The sequence below is a fragment of the Callithrix jacchus genome, chromosome 3 (genome assembly GCF_049354715.1).
Source record: "Callithrix jacchus isolate 240 chromosome 3, calJac240_pri, whole genome shotgun sequence".
NCBI classification, from domain to species: domain Eukaryota; kingdom Metazoa; phylum Chordata; class Mammalia; order Primates; family Cebidae; genus Callithrix; species Callithrix jacchus.
This window is the reverse complement of record NC_133504.1, coordinates 74336110-74360279: the sequence shown is the minus strand read 5'-3', so window position 1 is coordinate 74360279 and position 24170 is coordinate 74336110. Positions and strand designations below refer to the sequence as shown.

Below are 24170 nucleotides of genomic sequence, written 5' to 3'. Positions count from 1 at the left end.
CTCATATTAACATTTCCCTTTACTCAGTCTTTGAAATCAGAGCAACATGAGTCACCTTACTGTTCTATCCTCTTGGTTGGTGACCAACGGGAAATGCTTCATTTTAAGAAGTAAGTCCTCATAGCTGTTGTGGGTGAAGCTCTGAGAGTCTCAATGAGGCTGGAACGCCCCTGCAGCTGTAAGCCTAAGATGCCCCCACGGCACATGGGCCAGGGAAGCTCCTTCTTCCCGAAACAGGGTCTTCGCCAGGCCTTCATACTAAAATAGTAGAAACAATGGGATAAGAACGAGAATGTGAGCGTATTTCTAAAAAGCAGTCATGACAATTTTATTTCAAAATAGTAAAGTAGCATAACAAATGAACTACAGCCACATGAAGCGAGATGGGTGAATCTTAGCAATGTGATAGAAATGAAAGTCGCAAAACATTTACCATGCGATAGCTTTTATATAGTTTACAGTAGCTAATATGTTTCAAAATACATACAGTTTAGGACTACAATAATCTACATCCATAGAAAAGAGAGGAAAACCAGGATGCTTCTGGGGAGGGTGGGGTGAGGTTGCTGGGGGAACCTGTCATTAGCTCTGACTTATTTTCCATACCGACTTTTGTTTGGGCGATGGGCTTGTAGATATTTATTATATTACTAAAAATAAATGAATAACTGAATGTAAGCTGGACACCCACAACCCAATGATGACAATATGTCATGAATCAAGGATCATAATTAAACCAATTAACACACACTAGAGCTGGGCACGATGGCTCACACCTATAATCCCAGCACTTTGGGAGGCCAAGGCAGGCAGATCATGAGGTCATGAAGTCAGGAGATCAAGACCATCCTGGCCATGGTGAAACCCTGTCTCTACAAAAATACAAAAAGTTAGCCATGCGTGGTGGCGTGTGCCTATAGTCCCACCTACTCAGGAGGCTGAGGCAGGGAATCGCTTGAACCCAGGAGATGGAGGTTGCAGTGAGCTGAGACTGCACCACTGTACTCCAGCCTCGTGAAAGAGCAAGACTCTGTCTCCAAACAAACAAACAAAAAACCAAGTCAAAAACAAAACTGACAACTGTATTATTTTACTAGGGCTGCCATAACAAAGTACCATCAACCAGGCTGATACATTTAAAATACAAACCTACCATAAACAAAATAACAGATAGCTTAGGTGAAGGTAAAATATGAAGCACAAACACTGCCCCCAGAGCATGATAGATAGTAAATCTCGGCCTGACCTAGGGTAGGTTTGTGATATAATGACCTGCGATGCTTTTATGAAGCTTCATGGCTCATCTGACTGAGGCTGTCACCTCTAAGTTCAGTCATGTCTCAGTCTTTGAGAAGAAGGAACAGGTGGGACATGGGTTAGTGGCTAAAATCAATTTCATCACATCAACCTTGGTATCCTAGCTCTCTCCTACAACCGAGTCTCTTCTTCTTCTCCAAGGGACATTCATTCCTGCTTCCTCCCTGTTTCCCCAACAACTGGCTTTCCTGTCCTTGAACTGAGCCCTCTCCATGGCTGAGGCCCCGTTTCAGCTGCTCCAGGTTCCTTGTACCACCGTCTGCCTGGCTGGACTTCTACAGCAGCTACCCTTCACTTCTTTTTAGAGGATCAATTTTGAATTTTTAGACTAAGTTTAAACCTGAGTTAATGGTATTTATACTCCATCTATCCTTGAAGATATGGATTTATCTCCTGGTTTCATACCTAATCTGAGATTCACCACAAAGAATTATGGAAATCTCAAGTGACACATCTCTGCCTCTACTTGCATACCCAGCATTTGAACCTTGTCTTTCTCTGTGAGTATGCCCAGAAAACCATCACAACAGTCCATAGTTTGGCCTTTGTAACTCCTGGTCCTCTCTGAGCAATTGTACCCAGAAACCAGACCATTGCTTTAGTTAGACTGGAGGAAATAGAACAACCAGAAGTTTTCAAAGGTTACAAAAGAGGTTGTTAGGGAGGCTTGAAGACAGATAAAATAATATCTTTTCAATAAAGGATGAGACGGGCCAGGCATGGGGGCTCACACCTATGAGGCTAGCACTTTGGGTGGTGAGGTGGGAGGATCACTTGAGGCCATGAGTTGGAGACCAGCCTGGACAACACAGTGAGACCTCATCTTGACAAAATTTTTTAAAAATTTGTCCCACAAGGTGGCACATGCCTGTAGTCCTAGATACTCAAGAGGTTGAGGCACAAGAATTGTTTGAGCCCAGAAGTTCAAGGCTGCAGCAGCTATGATTGTGTCACTGCACTCCAGCCTCGGCAACAGAGTGAAACCCTGTATCTCAAAATAAATAAATGCAGAGACACTTATCAGATGGGCAAGGCTGGGTAAAGTAGAATTTGTCTTACTGTCTGAGGTAGTCTTGACCTTCATACAAAAATGAGTAGCGACTCCCAGAGTTAGAGTGTGAAACTGTCCACCGACATTGATCAAGATGGATACACTGACTTGTTTACTCCGTGTCATAGCCAGTCACTCCGTGACAGTCTTCAGGACGCCACTGCGTATAAGCTCAGGATTAGACAGGACATTTTCTCGGATGAAGGTGTTAGAGTCTGGTCAGGGGCCATGGTGGTGAGAACAAGCATTCCAGGAGGCAGCCGAGGCCAGGCCCCGGCTTTGAGCCTGCCACACTGGGACGGGGTGTCCTATACACCAGGCATAGAGACCTTGACTTTTGGCCTTCTTGGTCTGTTCAACCCATCCTAGCAAGTTGATAGAATGTGAAGAGGACACGTACCCAAGTAAGAGGAATGGAAATCTTGATGTGGCACCAAAGCACTCCTGGCCCCTACTCCAGACATTTAGGATGAAGGTCATTCTGCTGAGGAGGAAGAGGACAAAGCCAGGGAGAAGAGCTTGGACTTCACGTCCACACCGTTCTGGTTCCAATCCCAGCCCTACCATCAACAATTTGTGTGATTCTCAGCAAGTCACCTGCCCTCTCAGTACAGATTTCTTCCTCTGAAATGCAAAGCTCATGACACCTGCCTTTTCAGGTTGTGAAGGATGATGATGTCTATAAAGGGGGACACCGGCCTTGTCTTTAACGAGGGCTCGTTGGCCTGACCTTCCAGCCTCCGCCCAGCACAGGGCACGGCCTCCCTGAGCGCACATCCTCTGCCTTTTACACATGTCCTGTTGAAATCTGAACAACTTGAGAGGTTTTTCTGTGGCTGCCGTCATCTGTTCTTTTTCACAGGTTTATTTCTAAGTGTACAATCCATCATCACTCTTTTGTTTTGTTTTGTTCTTTGAGAATTTCCCTTTCTGGTGAATCATATCCTTGGTCAACGGGGAGGGCGTATTTCTGAACTTTCTGAAGCCTATTTTCCAAAGTCCAGGTTCAGGTCAGCTCAGCCTAGTGGTTCCTTTCCTCAATTTAATGCAGAACGACACAGTCATGTTTTTTCTCTAGGTTCTTGGAAGTTACACAATAGCCATCAGGTTCTTTTTCACCAGAATGAAGTCAGGAATAGAAGTTTCCTTTTTTCCTCTGCCTTCTTGGTGATGAGAGTATCATGAAGTCGGGCAAAGATTTATTACATGGTTTACTGTTAGTGGAACAAGACTCCTAGTAAAATAACCTGTGAAGCTGACCACCATTACCACCTACATGGCCTATTAAGTATTTAAAATTGATTAGGCATTTTCTGCATCAGAATAAAAACACAGCACTAGCTTACATTGATGTGCATTTTCAAGGTACAGGGTACCCAGTTAAGCTTTGGAAAGATATTATCATTTTTAGATGTTAAAACAGCCTTATTAGGTAAGGGCTATTCTTAGTTCCCATTTTACAGATATAAAAACTGAGGCACAAAGAGATTATGTACTTTGCCTAAAGCCACATGGCTTGTTTGTCGAAAGGCCAGGATTCGGACCCCAGAGCCTGTCTTCTACCACTTTTCGCTCTTGTTTCTCATGCATGGGATCTCAGGCTAGCTCCCTCATTTGCGGGCTTTCTGATTTGGGGAAAGTTGCTCCCTGTCTCTCAGTTTCCTCATTTTTAAAAAGGAGAATCACAATATCAACACCACAGGGATTGTTATGCAAATAAAATGCCATTGCATATAAGAAGCAGGCAGCCCCATTCCTAGTGACAAGCAGGGGCACCAGGCAACTGTCAGAAGGGCATCACTGTGATTACCATATGGCTCCACTGCTCTTCTTCACGTGCCAGTATTTCAGAAATCACTTTTTATCTCATAATTGCTGAGGTTCCGGTCAGGCTCAGGCTTATGCATGTAATCCCAGCACTTTGGGAGGCCAAGGCAGGCAGATCACCTGAGGTCAGACGTTCAAGACCAGCCTGGCTAATGTGGTGAAACCCCATCTCTACTAAAAATACAAAAATTAGCTGGGTGTGGTGGCACACGCCTATAATTCCAGCTACTTGGGAGGCTGAGGCAGGAGAATTTCTTGAACCCAGGAGGCAGAGGTTGCAGTGAGCCACGATTGCGCCACTAAGCTCCAGCATGGGCAACAGAACAAATTGCTGAGGTTCCTTCTCATAATCATGCATACACTTGATGAGGGTTAGCTTTTCTCAAAAAGTTATTACTTGGTAGTATGTCTTTCTATAAATGCCATCTCTGAATCAAGGAAATATAGTATTTCAATATGTATTTATCTCTCTAGCCCATTTACTAGGACAAGAGCCATAGTTTGAATTTTCCTGAGTTCCCTCAACACTCAGTACCGAGTCTCACACACTCCAAATAAGCAATAAATAGCTGTGGAGCGCATATGTGTTTGTCAAAAGCAAATTCAGCTGTCCTGGGTTGTGCTGAGCAAAAGATGCTTTCTTCCTCCTAGTACAGTATGGGGCCGGGATGAGGCAGGGCCAAATGTATTTTTCTAGAGGGTCTTTGCATCCTGCAGGGTGGGCCGAGCACTTCCTAAAGGAAGTCAAGAAAACAGCGACCAGAAAGCGCACCTGCCTCTGAGGAGGTTTCCCCGTCCGGGCTGTACCATGACAGGCGTGACACTCAAAGCAAGCGAGATCGGTGTAGCCAGAGGAAAAGGGAGCTTTATTTGTCTGGGGCACAGTATGAATCTCTGGCTTTGAGGAGTTCTCTCTGAGAGGAGAAGGGCAGAACTGGATTATATCCTCCTAGGTCTTATTCTTCTAGGATTTTTTCTCCTTGGTTTATGGAGTATGTGTACACATTTCACACCCTGCTAGTGATTAGGACACCTGATGCAAATGTCCACTGAGACTTTATAAGACAGTTTATGCGTTCAGGAATCAGGCCTTGGGAAGGGAGTGCAGCTGTCTGGACCAGCTACAGGCCGATTCTAGGCAGGAATTACCTGAAACAAGAGCTCAGAGCTGGTGTCTTTTGGCTGTACCAGCAGTTTTCATGCCAAGCCTTTTCAAGACTTTTATAACTATCTAGCAAGCAAACAAATAAATAAAAATTAACTAGACTGAAAGTTGGTCTGCAGAACTTCAGCTTGAGATCACTGTTTTTCTCTGAAACTGAGAAAGTTGCTAAATTATCAAGCTATGAACAAGGGAAGGGGTGTCCTGGCTCTGGGGACAGCTTTACTTACACTTTAATGGTTTCAAAATTAGGAGGAGCAGATTGCTGAGCTGCACCTTCCTCCGGGATTACATTTTTTATTAAAAAAAAAAGTGACAGAAACATTTGCATGGGACAGACTTCGGTAACATATATGCGGGTTTTTAAATATTCTACAAAGTTGCACTAATCGGATTTCAAAAAAGGTCAAAAGTTGTTCGGCTTATATTGTATACATGGAAACTTCCCTTTGGGGTTACAGGGTTTTTCTTTGTTTTTCTTTACATTTTCCTCCTTAGTTGCTCTTTTGATTGATGTGGCCAAATGCTGGAGTTGCTTCTTGTGGGAAATGTGTCCTGCTTTTCTTTGTGTATTTATAGAAATTGAAACACACTTCACGATGAGCTCTTCTCTGTGACCAAAAGGGAGATATGACATTTTAGACAATAACTTTTTAAACAGAACGTTCTGCTTTTTATTTCATTCAGCTCATGTTAGGCACAGAAGCAGCTCAGACAGATTACACAATGGGAGTAACTCCTGGGGGGTGGGGGAGGAGCTGGGGGATGTGGGGGTACCCCTTCTCTCTGTTAGGGATTATTTGGTTTGGTAATTAATGAAAGATAAAGAGGTCTTTTATGTGTTTTTTGCTAGAAATTTAAATTAATGTTCCTCCTCAAGTGTTTCTCTCAGCTCTCTTCTTGCCCATTCTGCAGGGTGACTGCGCTGCGCGGCTCCCGGGCACTGTTCCCTGTGGGTTCCATGTGCGTGGTGTCTCTGTGCTCTGCAAGGAGCCGAACGGTGAGCAGCGGCCATTGCCTTTCTCTCCCTACCATGAGACTGATTTCTGATCCTACTCCATTATGACTTACAAAGACCCACATAACTCTTCTTTCTTTCCCTCGTGTGAACTCTCCCCCTTTCGTGACAGTCTGGAAGTCTTCGCTGGACCCCAGCTTCGCCGATGCATCTCTCCTTAAATGAGACTCAAATGTCATCAGACTTTGGAAAAGTATGAAAGAGTCTTGTTTTACAAAGTGTCAACCTTGGGAACTAAGTTCCGAGAAATACTTTTCAATGAAAAGAATTTCTGGTCAAATAATTTGGGGAAAAGCTCTGCTATGGTTTGGATATTTGTCACTCCAGAGCTATGTTGAAATTTGATCCCCAATCTGGAGGTGGGGCCTAATGAGAGGTGTCTGGGTCACGGGGGCAGATCTCTCATGAATGGCTTGGCCCCCTCTGGTAATGAGTGGGTTCTTGCTTTATTAGTTCCCACAAGAGGCTGACACCTATCTTTCTCGTTTCCACTGTGGTCTTTGGACGTGTAATCTTTGGATGTGGTATTTGAACACATGGGCCCCTCCCCTGTTGCAGATGGTGGCATCCTGCTTCTTGTACAGCCTGCAGAACGGAGAACCAAAGAAACCTCTTTTCTTTATCATTATAATTACCCAGCCGCAGGTATTCCTTTGTAGCAACACACACAGACTAAAACAACTTCATAACACATCTCACTTTTGGATAGTCAACCTACCTCAGTCATCAAGGTTAAAATAAGCCTGGGAGGAGTCCTGTGCTTAAAAGTAACCAGCCAACCAGCCACAACAACAGCAAACACTAAACTCGGTTTAACTTCATCTCACCAAAAACTTCCAGATGATTTGTATTTATTTGTTTCCTCCTCAAGTGTTTGGTAGACCCCGGAACAGGCTTTGGGAATTGCTGTCCTAAAGCATCCTAGCCACCATCAAGGCTCAAGGAAGTCACAGGAAGGTAACACAACTGTTGAATTAGGGTCCTTGGAGATGTAAGTAATCTCTATTGTGTTTACACTTTTACGCTGTCATTCTGAAATAGATGACACCTAGAACTTGGGTTGGATTATCATCCTCAAGTTCCATTATACAGAGACCATCTGGCTGTTGTACTTGAGAAAAGACAATTACTACAATGATTACAATTACTACAATGGCAATTACTACTACTTCAAACGTAGGTGGTGAAATTAGAAAGAGCCAAACTGGAAATGTTGCAGAATAAGGCCAGACCCAAGAATGGTCTTTTAAAGAAATGATACTGAGATACGATCTTCAGTTGCACTCACGTGAAGAAATTCGAGAGCTGGGCACAGTGGCTCACACCTGTAATCCCAGCACTCTGGGGGGCTGAGGCAGGCAGATCACTTGAGTCCAGGAGTTTGAGACCAGCCTGTGTGACATAGTGAGACCTCATCTCTATAAAAATGAAATAAAAATTTAGCCCAGCATAATGGTACATGCCTGTAGTACTCAGAAAGCTGAAGTGAGAGAATCAACTTGAGTCCAGGAGTTCGAGGCTGCAGTGAGCAATGATCATGCCACTGCATTCCTGCCTGGGTGACTGAGTGAAATCTTGTCTTAAAAAAAAAAAGAAAAGGAAAAAAAAAAACTTTATTTGATCAGTGCCCTCGGAGTTGATCAGATTCAAAACAACTGATTTCCATTAAGAAACGTCACACAAGGTCGATGTAAAAACTAGAATGTGATGATTGCTCTCTAGTGAGAATAGACATGTCGTGAAGCCTTACTCTTTTTATGACCACAGAGTCCTCTGCTGAGGACTGAGAGTGGAAGAATGTGCTTGCTTGTGTCCTTAGCTGGTTGGATACAGTCTTTATTTGTTAAGCAAAATATCTTGTCCCTGTTGGCAAAAAGTGCCATATGACGTGTAAGATAGAGTTTTTTTCTCAGATGGAGTTATTTATGGCAGGGATGCTCTATACCATGCCCATTTACTGAGCTTACCAAATAGTTCTCAAAACATCTCTGAGTGTGCACCAATTTTACTTGCACCATAGAATTGAAGCTGCTTCCCTATCTGCTTCATCCCATCTCTCTGGCACTCTTACTATCACAGTCTTATTCTGTTTCTCTCCTAGCACTGGACCCATCTCTTCAGACTTGACCTTGTATACCCACCCTGTCTAAAGCAGTGGCCCGTAACACTTCATCTTATTTTATTTGTTGAAACATTCGTCCTTATCTGAAATTATTGTGCCATTTTACTGTTTAGTCTCTGTCTTCTCCGTCTAGAAAATTTAAACTACATGAAGGTAAAGACCTTGTCTGTCTTGGTCTTGATGGTGCTACTGTGTCCCTAGTACCTAGAGCAGCCTTAGGAACCAGTAGGAGCTCAAGCAATACCCACTGGGAGTGTAGTGACTGAGCAGGGAGGAGTGAGTGAGTGAGTGAGGAGTGAGTGAGTGAGTGAGTGAGTGAGTGAGTGAGTGAGTCTGACCTTGTAAGCACCACACCTGAAAGCTTCTGTCAGAGCCTGATAACAGAAGAGCAGGTGTGTATATTTCTTTGTTCCAGGACGACATTTCTAGTAGATGGTAGCAGGTGGTGCTATTGCTCTGTCATAGGAGCCACACTCAAAGTCCACGTTATCTCACAGGCCCAAGGAAGTAACTTACTCGCAGAAACAAATGGGTCTTGCTTGACATAGAACTGAGTGGGAAGACAAGTGAGAATTTGCTTTTGCTTTGCTCAAGGGCAGAAAGGTTTTAACAGGAAAGAAAGAAGGGAAAACAAGTTAGAAATAGGGAATGTGGTAGAAGGGGTAATAACAGTAATAAAATAAAATAATTATAAATTATCCTGCAAGGGACACTTCAAGGACATCACATTCAATCCTCTACCTTTGCTGTCCACTACAATAACCCTGAGAAGGTTTTCTCAGTACAAGTTCCTGCCATGATGGAGAGTTTCATACACAGTGTCACCGATTGCCGCTATGTTTAGCATCCGCTTTATGCTGTGCTGGGCCACTAGGTGTCCTATGCAGGGTGCACATTGCATTTGCAGTGACTGTGACATGAATAGCATGTCCTAGATCTGTGTGGCAGGCATCTCCAATGCCATGTGCTATCTAAGTTCATCCATACAACCCATCGTGGTAGGCACATGGCAGGAAGTGGCAGGGCTGGGAGTTACACACAAAAAGTTCCTGTCTCAAGTGAGCTGATGCCCTGACTTCATATCACAGCCTTTTGGCCAAAATTCCTAAGGGTTCCTACAGCATTTCCTGTCCCTTCTGACCTTTTCTATCTCATTCTCTTTTTTATTTCCATCTCAAATTTTTTAAGATCTTGTTTTAGAAGTATATATGCTAGCCAGGCACGGTGGCTCACGCCTGTAATCCCAGCACTTTGGGAAGCCAAGGTGTGTGGATCATCTGAGATCAGGAGTTCGAGACCAGCCTGCCCAACATGATGAAACCCCATCCCTACTAAAAATACAAAAAATTAGCCGGGCATGGTGGTGGGTGCCTGTAATCTCAGCTACTTGGGAGGCTGAGGCAGGAGAATTTGCTTGAACCTGGGAGGCAGAGGTTGCTGTGAGCTGAGATCACACCACTTCACTCCAGCTTGGCAACAAGAGCGAAACTCCATCTCAAAAACAAAACAAACAAAAAAGTATATATCTGCTTACTTGTTTTTACTATTCTTCTCCCCAAAAGTAAACTCAGGAAGGTAAACCCTGTGCCACCTTACTCACCATAATGCCTACTTTACACACAGATAGTATTCCATGAATATTTCTGGAAAGCCTGAATGCTCCATAGGCATTTGTGGACAGATGCCTCAATAAAATGAGCCCAAGTCTTCCCAGTATTCTTCCTATGGCATGCTGCCTATCCTGTCATTTTTCTGTATCATCCTTAAAGTATCATCACAGCAGGTTTGTCTCCTCCCCTTTCTTTCCAGGCTGGAGCCCAAGAATTCGTTGGCTGTGGGGCGAGGAGGCGGCTGAGTGAGTTAACACATCGCCCTTCCAGTCACTTCAGATTTTGCCTGGACTCTAGCTCCATAGGGTGCTAGTTAATGTTTAGTGAGCGGCTCTCTTCACTCCCACCTGCAAAGCGAGGCTGTGTAGTGCTTGCCATCTCCCCGACATAAATACTCCCCCCTGGGTTGGTTTCAAGGTACCCAAGGGAGGTCACTGGCCGGGGTCTGGGGAGAGCTTCTGGCTGTCACAGAACCTACACCAGTGCTGGCCGTCCCCACAGACAACAGCCTCTCATGTTCCTCGACAAACAGCACCTGGCAGAACCCATGCGTCTGCCCCATGCACACTGTGAGTTTCCCTATAAATCCAGAGTTTTATAAAAACCAGAAATAAGGGGAGTGAGAAGGGAAGGAAGGAAGGAACTCAATCTCTTTCAGGTCAATTGCTTGCTTCTCATTAGGCCTCTGGGCACATGGACACGTGCCTACTTTCATGGCTTCCCTGAAACACGTCAGTTTATTACAATGACTTGTTTTCTTCCTCTGGCCAAAATCAGTGGGCAAAAAGGAAGTCATTCTTTTGTTGCTGTTTTGGTTTCTTTTCTTTCACTACATTCATTTCTTTTCTTCCCGCAGCTCCCACAACAGGTGGTATGACTTAAAAAGACATAATTCAGTATCATGCCCTTCAGTGAGCGTGTGGCGTCCCACACAGAAAGCTGGGGTGTCCTCTGAGTGCCAGGTTTGTGGGAGTTTTGTTTGTTTATTTGTTTGTTTTTTAGAGTATGCTTCAGAACTGTAATTTATTGACCATGTCTTTATTTGGGTCAGTGGGAAAGGGCTGGCAATTAGTTATTTTGGCAAAGGTTCAGTTATGCCTCAAAAAGGAACACAGACTTAACATGTTATATAATCACTCTTAAACCACCTCTGGGAAGCTCTCCAAGCCCTGTGTGTCAGTCTCCATTGTGCTTGTCTGGACACAACCTCTACAAGAATTTCTGTTTTATAAAGCAGGGTGGGGAAATGCCCAGAGACAGAGCTGAGTCTAATTGCAAGGGGGACTTGTTATGGGGGAGCTAAAAGGAAGAGCTTATCTTATCCTGAAATCCACCACATTAGTCCTTAGGCAAACCCAGGGCACAGACGGTCCTCCAGACCACTGGACTCTGTATTGTAAAATAACTTTGCTCCAGAATCTAATTATGTCTATGGGCTCTTTTTCAATTTTGATGTAGTAAACTTTTAATTGAAGTCTAAAATGCACTTAGAGAAGTGCACAGATCGTAAGTATACAACTTGAAATGTTACCACATGTAACTACTTCTAGGTCAGGGAGTGAACATGACCAGAAGCTCTCACAGCCTTGCCCAGGCACTGCAACCTCCCCTCTTCCCCAAAGATGATCACTAACACCTCTGTGGACGAGTTTTCATTTACTTTTCTGATTCTAAACTGAAGTTCTAATTGTTTTTCTGTAATGGTCTAGAATGGCTCTAATTTAACCACGTTTGTAAAACAGAGATGGGGGAGCTCGAGGAGCTCGGGGAACATGTGTTGGTGACATTACTGAGTCAGATGCTTTAATCGAGGTGGGCGTCAGGGCCACCCCTAGGACATGCAGGAGTCTGGGCATACATTTTTTGCCAGGTGGCTGTCTATATAAATAATGTGACTTTTTAAAATGTGCTGCAAAAAATCATGGTGCCATATGAGATAGAGTGATTTATCATAAAGATTTATAAGAATGGTCGGAGAAGTACTGCGGGGCTGGTTTGTTTCCCAGCTGGTACACCTGGCAATTCTTATTAGTGTCCAGGCACTGTGTCTTCCTCCTCAGGAAAGAGCTCTTCCTGTTCTTTATGGTCGAGAGTCCCAGTTCTGGCTAATTTCGCATTTCCCCCACAAGAAAAGGTAGCGATGATGCTATTTTTCACAATATGCCAGGACTCTGCCAGAGTAGACCATGCAACCATGAAACTCTTCGTGCTTGTTTCCAATGCCATTTATTTAATTCCGGTGAGGTTATTACTTGTGATGCTGCGTCATCCACCGGGACAGCTGTGCATATCAGCTTCCAATGACACCCTCCAAGTTACTGTGCCTTGTTGATGGTATCTGCAAATGTGGGAAGCTGTGAATGATGACTTGTCATGTTACATTTCTGGTCATGTTACATTTACCATTAGGAATTTTACAGCAGTCACATAGAATAATGCATCTTTCAACCCTGATTTTCTTGAACTCTAAGACCATAATCACTGCATTTATAAAATGAGATCTCTTTCAATGCTGACTACACCCCTGCCTTCTACCCATGCCCACCAGTGGGGAGGATAGTGAAGTGCCAGGAGCAGAGCGAAGGGTCCCATTCTCAAGGTAATGTCTGTCCCTCCTCTGGCACAGCTTAATACCAACCCAGAAGAGCATAATGTTACATCAATTGGAGGCAAAAGAAAACATCGATCAGCGAGACCTATTGGCTTTACTTTGCAAGGGGAGTAAAAGCTCTTGGGTGAGACAGCTGCTGTCACCCCTGGAGGAGTGCCCAACATGTGGGAAGGTGTAGGGATTGCCCAAGGTACCAGCAGTGTGCAGGGTTAAGGATGCCTACTGCCATCTCCGTTGCCTTCAGTATCAAAGGAAGTTCCACATTTGAAATACGAATGAGCAAGAATCAATGCTCAGGTCCACATACATGGCCCAAGCCCAAGGACCCTCAGTTGCCCAGAGTCCTGAACTCTTCCTGTGTCTGACATGAGTGAGAGTCACTCCAAATCAGTGTGTCAATATCATTCTGCTTGATCAGTCAGGCATGATGTCATAGTAAAACATCCTGCCCGTCACAGGGCTACAATTTGATGCCATACATGTGAGTCCCCAAACTCCTCAGGCCATCTGGCCCACCCCAAGAGCAAAGTAGAGGATCAGAGAATTCCCAGAGGGAAGAAGTGGGTGCATATGCTTCCTGATCCGAGTTTGGGTCTCCCTTTCTGAATGGCTCTGCAGACTCTGGCGGGTCTTAGGAACTAAGAGAAGACAGAAATTTCCCAGGAAGCCACTCCAAAGCGCAGGACTGCCTGTGGCGTGGGGCCTGGCTCTCTGGGGTGGAAGGGAGGTATTGATGTTACTGAGATTACTGAGACAGGGCTTCGTGCATCAGCCTTCTTGCTCTCAGGGTCTTCCTTTGCAATCCTATTTCCTGAACGATCTGCTATGACACCAAGAATGAGAAAAGAAAGGTATGTTTGTGGGGTCTTATTAGTGAAGAAGTGTGATATTGTAGAACTCGTCTATGTCTTGAGGTCAGTCTTGGCTATTTGCTACTTATATGTCTTTGGACACGCTGTTAGCCACCACATGACATCTGTTTCTTTATCTATGAAATGGGCATAGAAATAAGACTCAGTAAAACTCACAAGCTGATGTCAGAATTAATATGAGATAATATTTGTAAAAATATTTTGTAAACTTGTAAGGACTATGCAAATATGTTTGTGATTTTTTTTTAAACAAAGATTTGTATTTTTGAAAATATTTGAGTGTACTAACTGTCCAGCTGAGTTCTTTCAGCTCAGCCTATTCTCTTTTTTGAGTCATAATTTAGAACTTACACTGATTATAAGATTTGAAATCTAGGTCCTGAGTCCAGTAAAGGGTTCCATGATCCCTTCTATTCTTCCCCATTACTCTTCTTGGACAGACGCTTGACTTTGAGTCCCTGATACTGGCCTGCCCCAAGCACTAACCTTTGTGTTATATTGACCTGCAATAATATAATCTCAAACCTATTAGGTTTTTGTTTGTTTTCCCTTTTTTGTTTTTGTTTTTTTTTTTTAAGACAGAGTTTCGCTCTCCTTACCCAGGCTGGAGTACAATGGTGTAATCTCGGCTCACCGCAACCTCTGCCTCCTGAGTTCAGGCAATTCTCCTACTTCAGCCTCCTGAGTAGCTGGGATTACAGGCACGCACCACCATGCCCAGCTAATTTTTTGTATTTTTAGTAGAGACGGGGGTTTCACCATGTTGACCAGGATGGTCTCGATCTCTTGACCTCGTGATCCACCCGCCTCGGCCTCCCAAAGTGTTTTTGCTTTTTAAGACAGGGTCTCACTCTGCTGTCACCAGGCTGGAATGCAGTGGTGCCATTATAGCTCAGTGCACCCTCGACCCCCTGGCTCAAGCAATCCTCCTACCTCAGCCTCCCAAAGTGCTGGAATTACAGGTATGAGCCACGACGCCAGGGTAATCCATCAATTTTGATAAGACACACTTACCTACATAACTTGGGTAACTAAAGAGAGGTTAATCAAGACTGAAGGCACCCTGGGCACAGCTGTAACAAGCCCCAAGATGAACCTGGGGCAGATAGGTGAGAACAAGGAGCACAGTGGGACAGAGTTTCCAAGTAAGGCTTGCCAGGCAACCCCTGACGTGGCCCCCAACCATCCCTGCTGCAGGTGTTCACACCTTCATCTAGTCCCCTTCCCTCGAGGAGAGTGGACTCCCCTACTGGCTTGCTTCTGTGAACAGAATATAGAAAAGGAACTGTGATGTCACTTCTGTGATTAGACTATGTAAGGCGGTGATGTTTGCCTGCCCAGTAGACTGTCTTTTTGGCTTTGATGAAAAAAGTAACCGTGTTGGAGGGACCACGTGGCAAGCAGTTGAGGGCAGCCAACAGCTTGCAAGAAACTGAGCCGTACCAACAATCACACGATCCTGAAAATGGATCCTTCCCTGGTTCCCTCATCTTCTGATGAGCCCAGTCCCAGTGACGATCTGATTGGCCCAGCTATGAGAGTCCATGAGAAACTGTGTGTTGTTTCAAGTTGCTAATTTTGTGGCAACATGTTATGCAGCAATCGATAATAAAGGTAAAAAAAATCTAAAAATTAAGAAATGTAAACTTTGAAGACAATCCCCTACTCAAGAAGATTATGTCTTCAATAACTTTAAAACAGTGTAGGTTAATTTTATTTCAGTGCATATTGTGACAAATACACTTATAAAATTATAACAGAAACTCATTTAAAAAATAAGGTTCAGAAATAATGAATTTTTGAACTCATTGTCTACCTTCTAAATTGGTTACCTTGCTGGACTCTCCTACTCCTGCCAGATAAATAATAATAATAATTATTATTATTATTTTGAGACAGGATCTCATTCTGTCTCCCAGGCTGCAGTCCAGTGGCACTATCTTGGCTCACTGTAACCTCCACCTCCCAGGTTAAAGTGAATCTCCTGCCTCAGCCTCCTGAGTAGCTGGGATTACAGGTGCCCGCCACCACACCCAGCTAATTGTTGTATTTTTTGTAGAGACAGGTTTTACCACATTAACCAGCCTGGTCTCAACCTCTTCACCTCAAGGGATCTACCTGCCTCAGCCTCCCAAAGTGTTGGGATTACAAGAGTGAGCCACCGTGCCAGCCTCTGCCAGATAAATTATTAGTTTTAAATGTATTCTAGAAACTATACATCTGTTCATATTACAGCTGAAATGCACTGGAGTTCTCAAGAGACTGCTTGGCACAAAGCTTATTAGGGTTAGAGGCAGCACATTGTGCCTGGTTCCAGCTCTTTCTGGCATGTCCCTCTTTTATCTCTCATAACCATCAAACATTGCCCATCCTTCTGTGGTCCGGCTCGGTCCTGCTTTCTCTAGTCCTACTGCCCTTGCCCCAGCCAGCTCCCCTACCTCCTGCCTCTTTGCAGCCCTTGGCATCCCCTCCAACCCATTCTGCCTGCCGCTGTCAGGATGACCTTCCCACAACCTCGTTTTCATCCGGCCCCTCCCTTCTTTGAGTATTTCTAAAGCCTAGGTGTTCCTTTCCAAATCAAATCCAAACACCTCTGTCTACTTTTCAAATCCTCCTGAAAACCAGCCCCAGCCTATTCCCCGCTCCTCCCACACTGTGGCCTGTGTCTCTCTTGCCCCCTACTATGACATATTTCTCACTGCTCCTTGTTTTTTTTTTTTAATTAGGTTAGACTCTCCTCTCCCCTCATATTTTTCCTTCTTCCTTTCTCATTCCTTAAAAAAGAACTCCAAAGACTGTCTTATTTTTTTTTTTTTTTTTTTTTGAGAAAGAGTCTTGCTCTGTCACCAGGCACCAGACTGGAGTGCAGTGGCACAATCTTGGCTCACTGCAACCTCCGCCTTATGGGTTCAAGCAATTCTCCTGCCTCAGCCTTCCATGTAGCTGGGACTAGAGGTGTGCACCACCACGCCCAGCTAATTTTTGTATTTTAGTAGAGACGGAGTTTCACTATGTTGGCCAGGATGGCCTTGATCTCTTGACCTCGTGATCTGCCCACCTTGGCCTCCCAAAGTGCTGGGATTGCAGGCGTGAGCCACTGCACCCAGCCCTAAGACTGTCTTAAACTTTGTTATCTCCTTCTCATCACTTCTCGTTATTTCATTATGATATCATGTACGTCACTTACTCATTTATTTATTTTTTTTAAGAGACGAGGTCTTACTCTGTCACCCAGGATGGAATGCAGTGATGCAATCATAGCTCACTGCAGCCTCAAACTCCTGGGCTCAAGTAATCCTCCTACCTCAGCCTCCCAAGTAGCTGGGACTACACATGTGTACCACCATGCTTGGCTACTTTTTAAAATTTTTTTGTAGAGATGGGATCTTGCTTTGCTGCCCAGGCTTGTCTTGAACTTCTGACCTCAAGAAATCCTCCTTGGCCCCAAAAGCATAGTGATTATAAGCATGAGCCACTGCACCCAATACTGTACTTCATTTATCCATCCTATTTATTGTCTATCTTTCCCCATAGAACAGAAGCTCCATGATAGCAGGGATTTTTTGTTGTTTTGTTTTTGTTATTGTTTTTTGAGACGGAGTCTTGCTCTGTCACCAGGCTGGAGTGCAGTGGCGCAGTTTTGGCTCATTACAAACTCCGCCTCCCAGGTTCAAGCGATTCTCCTGCCTCTGCCTCCCAAGTAGCTGGGACTATAGATGTGTGCCACCACACACAGCAAATTTTTGTATTTTTAGAGACGGGGTTTCACCACGTTGGCCAGGATGGTCTCGATCTCCTGACCTCATGATCCACCCGCCTCAGCCTCCCAAAGTGCTGGGATTACAGGCATGAGCTGCCACACCCGGCCTTGTTTTTGTTTTTTACTATTTTGTTCACTGCTATAGTCCCAGGGCCCAGAATAATATTCAATAAATATTGAACAACATTCAAAAAATAAGTGAATAGTGAAATTTCATTTGGTCTATAAAGTTCTCCCTCATACTACCTTTTTTCCCTGCAAATGCCTGTACATTTTGGTCTGTTTAGCACTTAATCAGGCTTAATTATTTCATGTGTTCCATTTTGTTTCTCTGCTGTAGGATTATTGTGCTTGTGTGTGGATGTCCAACATAGTTCCTTCCCCACTTGTTCTAGAAATATACTTGCCACCTCATCCCACCTAACTTTTCCCCCAGACCACGGAGGTGAACATGAGGCCCAGGTTGGGTCAATTACAGAACCCCAATACCCTGGCCACAGAGAATGGCCAAGGAATGAGTACTAGACCCATCTAAGGAAAGTTGGAGGCCTTTCCCGAGAGTTAACCTTTCAGGTTCCTCTAGCTTGTCCTTTCATTCCACAAGCTACCCTTCCATAAAGTTCTCCTTTTTGCTTAAGTTGGTTTGAGTTAGGTTTCTGTCATGTGTAACACGGAAAGTCTTTGTATTTTATATTTTGTAGTTTATATATTTTTTTATTTTCAGGCCAATGCATGCATTTGGTTGAAGGTGGACTTATTTCATATTCTAAACTGTAGGCAATTCAATATAGTATGTTTTCCCCTGTTATGCACATAGTGATTGCATGAAACAGTGCATCTAATACTTGATTATGTGGTCCCGTATAATCTATATGAGCAACGTAAGATAATAGCAATGTCAGTAGTGATGGAGGGAAAAAAATAAATGTGAAAGGCTACTTTTAAAATAGAGTATGGCGTATGCTTGTTATTGTTCCATTTTCCAGGTGGAAGAATTTGGACTCAAAGAAAGCAAACACCAGCTCTGGGTTTAGAAGGGGCTTGTTAAGGCTTTCTGAGCTCTGTAGTCACGTCAGATCTGGGTGAATTCTGGTTCAGCTTTTTAACAGCTTGGCTAAGTTATCTACCACCATACTTACATTTTCATCATCCACCTAAGTAAAGATGATAAACACTTATTTACTAGAGCTATTTGGGGATTTTTTTTTTTTTGAGATAATGTACATAACTGGAAACAGAGCTTAAGGCAAAGGCTTGTGCACTCACATTTTTATGGGAAAGTGCAATCCAGGGAAGCTTGTGGGGGTTAAAGGGCAGAGAGGCCGGGAAGGAAGGGACAGACACACCAGACAGCATCATCAGGACAGCCACAATTCGCTACCAGCTACAACCAAGCCTGCTTGTTCTCACCGTTCCGCTTCCCAAGCATCCGCAGCTCTCCTGCTCTCAGTACAGTTTGTCTGGGTGGTGGAAGGGAGGATACATTATTTGCCGCTCTCATTGGTTAAAGTTTGCCCACAGGGTGTCTGCTGTCTGCACTTCAGGGTACATGACCTAATCTTTCTGGAAGCTGACCCAGGAGGCCACAAAAAGTCATCAGCATTCCCCACCTGCCTCTCCGCAGTCTGCAGCATGCTGGGCTGGCCACATGAGCTCTTGCAAGAGCATGGGCACCAAGAGATCTCATAGAATCTCACAGCTCAATGGCAACCAGAAGTCCCACAGCAGGAAATGGCGGGGGGTAGGGGTGGGATCCATGCAGTGTGAATTGAGGTAGTGGCAGGTCATGAGTGACATGAGGAATTGCAAATAGCTGCTGCAGCCGAACCAGCCTGCTAAGCAGGTGGAACACTGCGACAGCATGATCCTGCCAGACAGCGGCAGCAACCCTCCTTCCTACCATAAACAACACGTTTCATCTACAATCTCCAGAATGCAGCTGCTGCTGGGCCCTCTTGGTCATGAGCAGGAAACGTGGTTGCACAAATCTTGGGAGCTTGCCAAGCTGCCAGAATAGTCATCGTGCCTAGTACGGGGGCCTGCATTAGAAGATGCTCCCATAGTGTCAGTTGCCTATCTCTTTTAGGTGGCTGAAACTTGGAAGGCCTGCAGCTCTGACATTATGAAAGTAAAATCCTATTAAGAACAAGCAATGTGGCCAGGCACCGTGACTCAAACCTGTAATCCCAGCACTTTGGGAGGCCAAGGTGGGCGGATCACCTGAGGTCAGGAATTCGAGACCAGCCTGACCAACATGAAGAAACCCCATCTCTACTAAAAATACAAAATTAGCCAGGCATGATGGCGCATGCCTGTAATCCCAGCTACTCGGGAAGCTGAGGCAGGAGAATGACTTGAACCCAGAAGGCGGAGGTTGTGATGAGCCGGGAGAGATCACATCACTGCACTCCAGCCTGGGCAACAAGAGCAAAACTCTGTCTTAAAAAAAAAAAGAACAAGCAATGTGAGATGGCTGAAGTTGACTAAAGGGGATGTTAAATTTAATATTGCAAAGATGACTGAAATCATATATACTTGAACTCCTAGGATAAAAGAAACCTCAATATATAAATATGAATGTTTTTATTTTACTAATTTTTTTAAGAAATGAAGTCTCACTGGACTTGAACTCCTGGGCTCAAGCAGTCCTCCTCCCCATGCTCTCAAGTAGCAAGGAGTACAGGTGCCTGGCTAAACATGAGTGTTACGACTCTTCCTGTTTTCCCGAGTCGGTGGCAGGTGAGCCATCCATTTGAGTAACATTGTTGACCACACATTTGCCAACATTTCCCTTTTCTAAACACCACCTATGGTGTCCATGATTTATACCTGTCTGTGTCTATGCTCAGTTTCTCAGACACTTGGCTTTTGGGAGTGAGTCTCTAATACATCGATGCCTTTTGAGTTTCTATAATGGTATGGGGCTCCCTAAATTCCTTTTTTTCTGTTGAAACATTAGAGCTACCTCCTTATCTAACGTTAAGGGCTGGCCACTCTTGAAGAATAGCCTTCAGGAGAGTGTGGAGTAGGCTGCTAGTTAGACTCTGACTCTGAAGACATTTAGAGTTCACACACTTTCTATTGGCTTGATAAAGGGACATGGCACCAACAGTTCCTATAACCAGGTGACCCCACAAGACATCTTTGCCATGAAGGTGACCATTATTCATGTAGATATTTAATTTCCCAGAGCAATTCCACACAGATTGCCCAAATCTGGCCACTGGCCAGGTAGCATGAGTTATCAGCTTTTTCCTTACTGTGGGATCATTTGTAGAAGCTTTAAAAAACTGTCTCAATGTGTTAGTTTCCTTGGACTGAAAGAAAAAAATAGAACTTAAAAGTTCCAGCTGTCTGAACATTTTCTACTTAAAAAAAAATAAACTGAATTGGACAGGAAGATCATGGTACATGACTCATGGTAAACAAATGCCAAACACATGTTATCTTAATCATCCTGTACAAAATCAGGAAATTGCATGATCCAAAAAAGAGTTATCCAGAAAGGACAAATGAAGGATATCCAGAAGACAAATTTGAAGGTTTTATTTTTTATAAATTATTAATTTGTAGAGCTTCAAACAGCCACAACCAGAATCAGTCAGAACACAGAAATAAGAACATTTAGTTATCTTGCAATCTACATCAATTTCACTCCGTTAGGTTTTACTTAATGAGAGTGTCTATTTAGGGAAGACTCCATTAACATTTTGCAACCATATCCTGTTTTGAATGATCAGAATCATAGCCCTTGCTTTTATAATAAGCAGCACAACTAAAATCTACTGAGTGCTGTGAATCATGCATGCATTCTGCTAAATGAGCTAGTATAAAAAATCTGTGTATGCTATCATCCTTTCCTCAGTGGAATTTTTGATCTAGTTAAATAAATAAGTATTATGCATGTAGTGGCCAGTTTTATATATCAACTTGATTAGACTAAGGGATGCCCAGATAGCTGGTGAAACATTATTTCTAGGTGCGTTTGTAAGGGTATTTTCAGAAGACATCAGCATTTGAATCAGTAGACTGAGAAAAGAAGCCCTAAATAGAGTGAAAGGGTTGGGGAAGAGTAAATTCACTCTCACTTTGAGCTGGGACGTCTGTTTTCTTCTGCCCTTGAACTGGAACTACATCATTGGGCCTCCATCTTGCAGACAGATGGCAGATCATGGGACTTCTTAGCCTCCACGATCATGAGAGCCGATCTCTCATAATAAATAAATAAATACATAAATAACCTATGGTTCTGTTTCTCAGGAGATCTCTAATAAAAATTGTATCATTCCTGGCTGGGCGCAGTGGCTCAAGCCTGTAATCCCAGCACTTTGGGAGGCCGAGGCAGGTGGATGACGAGGTCAAGAGATCGAGACCATCCTGGTCAACATGGTGAAACCCCGTCTCTACTAAAAATACAAAAAATTAGCTGGGCACGGTGGCGCGTGCCTGTAATCCCAGCTGCTCAGGAGGCTGAGGCAGGAGAATTGCCTGAACCCAGGAGGCGGAGGTTGTGCTGAGCCGAGATCGCGCCATTGCACTCCGGCCTGGGTAACAAGAGCGAAACTCCGACTCAAAAAAAAAAAAAAAAAATTCTATCATTTCTGAAGCTGTAGAGAGCTAGTTTACAATGGGCAGGGAATTCCTCCATATAAGGTACAGCTTCCATAGGGCTGTGGGTCACAAATTCTCTGATAACTTGGCATTGCCCACTTTGTAGCAAAATATGAAATTAAGCTGGAGAAGAACTAGGGTACTCTGACAGCTTCTGGAAAAATAAAGGGCATGCTTTGCATATGGGCCATTAAAGGCCATAGTAGGACAGCAGGGCTGGGAATGATTTGTATGCATTCTGAGTGTGGGGTTAGTGATAGGCAGAATCTAACAAAAGGACAGCTTTTTTTTCCCCCCTCAGAAATGCTAAGGAATGTAATTCCCCAGGGTGGTGGAAACCAGAAGAAATGAAAGTAGAGGATTGCAAATAGCAGAGAGGATAGACTCAAAAAATGGCCTACTTTATCAGCATCATGTAAAGAAAGCAGTCTTTGGTAAACCTCAGGGAAAGAAAGAGGAGGAACCTTTAATTCCCTTAGTGACATTGTTCAGGAGAAGCTCCCAAGACTTCCTGTAAAATGTCAAAACCAAGAAAGACAACCGGAAGCAGAGAGAATGGAGCAAAAGGTGCTAAGAAGTAAGTAAACCTGGAGGCTTCAGAGAAAGCTGGCAGGAGACTGGACCACAGCATGATGGACACCCCTCATCCCTGAGAGACCACCCAATCCCCTTCCACTTTTTTTGGCACAGTTCTTCCAGCCCAGGACAGAAAGTTCAGGGAGGTGCTATTTAAACTGAGAGTTTTCCCATGGCCCAATGAGGGGCACCTGGAGCACAGAGCAACTTCTGACTGCTATTGCCTGATACCCAAAAATACAAGACAGAGAGTTTTCTTCTCTTTTAAATAAAACCACCCTTTGCCCCATTGTAAACATTGTGCTTGCAAGTCGGGAGTTAGAGCCAGGTACTTACCGTGATCTTCAGGAAGATAATTTCACAGGTTGCTAACCAAGCGCCAGAGCCAATAAATTGCCCCATCCTTGTAAAGGGGCCTGGGCCCACAGAAGCATTTTTGTGCAATATTCTTAGTAGTATCCTTAATTTACAATTTTTTCCTGCCCACACTAGGCCCATATTCCCACATGATGGTGTTCAGCAGGAGCTGGTGGCAGCTGCCTCTTTTAGATGGAGACCAAGGCATATTCAGATTCACCGTGGGCTCTTATCATTCCAGGTGAGGTAACTTACCTTGAGGCTGCAGAACTGTCACTTATCAAAATGCTCACGTTGTTTTTCTTAGAGTAGAACATGTCTCAGTACCCATATCTCTAAAAAAAGGAGAAGTGAAAATAGACAGAGGGCCGTGTATTTCTTATATCTGGGCGCCTTCACCTGTGTTCACCACCTGCCTGCCTGGTCCCAGCAGCCTAAAATATCCTCATGACATCTTCCCCGTGTAACACTTTATTTTATTGTTAGTACCAGATAGCTCTAGCTTCTTGTTCATCATACCTGCCTCCTCCACCCCAGAAGAACTGTCTAATTATTATAAAAAGTATTTTCCTTACCAATACATTCTGCGGTTCCTACAGGACAAAAATCGTGCCTAAGTGAGACAGATTATTTTTTCAAATTAATAAATTTGAGATTTTAGAGTAGGATGGATATTTGAAATCTATTAAAAAGTCTGGCACCTGCAGCTTCACTCAGTGAAAAGTGATTTGGCAAAAGTAAAGCATCCTCAGGGTGGGGTGTGGGAGCAGGAAGAAGGATGGATGCACAGAATCATCTTATTTGCCATGATCTATAGCACAATCTTCATATTTATGATTTACTCCTTGCAATATTGGGTGTTTTCATGTCCTAAGGATTGTTTTTATTGCTTGAGTTTATAGTTTCAAAGCAATTACAACTGAGAAAGAAATCTAAACCCATAGATGGCTATACCAGGCTCCAAAGCTTTTATTTGAGAATGATCTGAAGATAAAAGCATGCCATCTTTCTGTCCATCCAACATTACAATTTATTTTATTTGAATACCTGTCTCTGTGTGGTTGTAGTGGGAGAAAGGTAGTTGCTGGAGAAATTAAGCATAGGGTAAATACTTGTTAATTGAATGAATGAGTGAACATGAGAGGTAACATCCAGAAGGTTGACTCATAGCCCAGAGCGATTGGCAGTCAAGGCTGAGTAGAGATGATGGTGTTATGAAAGGCACACAGGTGTTAGGATGGCCCAGGTGAACTATGCAAACCCAGTGGCATCAGTT

At 43.9% G+C, this 24170-nt stretch overlaps 1 protein-coding gene across 5 annotated transcripts in view; it reads left to right on the top strand.

The window, feature by feature from the left end:
- AFG2A (AAA ATPase AFG2A) overlaps positions 1–24170 on the top strand; it is a 406233-nt gene that overhangs the window by 351204 nt on the left and 30859 nt on the right. For 2 of the 5 annotated variants that reach the window (XR_013532908.1, XR_004740664.3), the window contains exon 16: positions 23030–23135. The exons of 1 other annotated variant lie outside the window; for it this stretch is intronic. Coding sequence is in view for 2 of the 4 variants with exons in the window: in XM_078366537.1 (XP_078222663.1) it covers positions 6273–6407 (135 nt within the window). In the remaining 2 variants the exon portion in view is untranslated. Of the gene's footprint in view, positions 1–6272; positions 7989–23029; positions 23136–24170 lie in introns of those variants that run through there. 2 more of the 5 variants (XM_078366537.1, XM_078366536.1) reach the window with 1 other exon arrangement.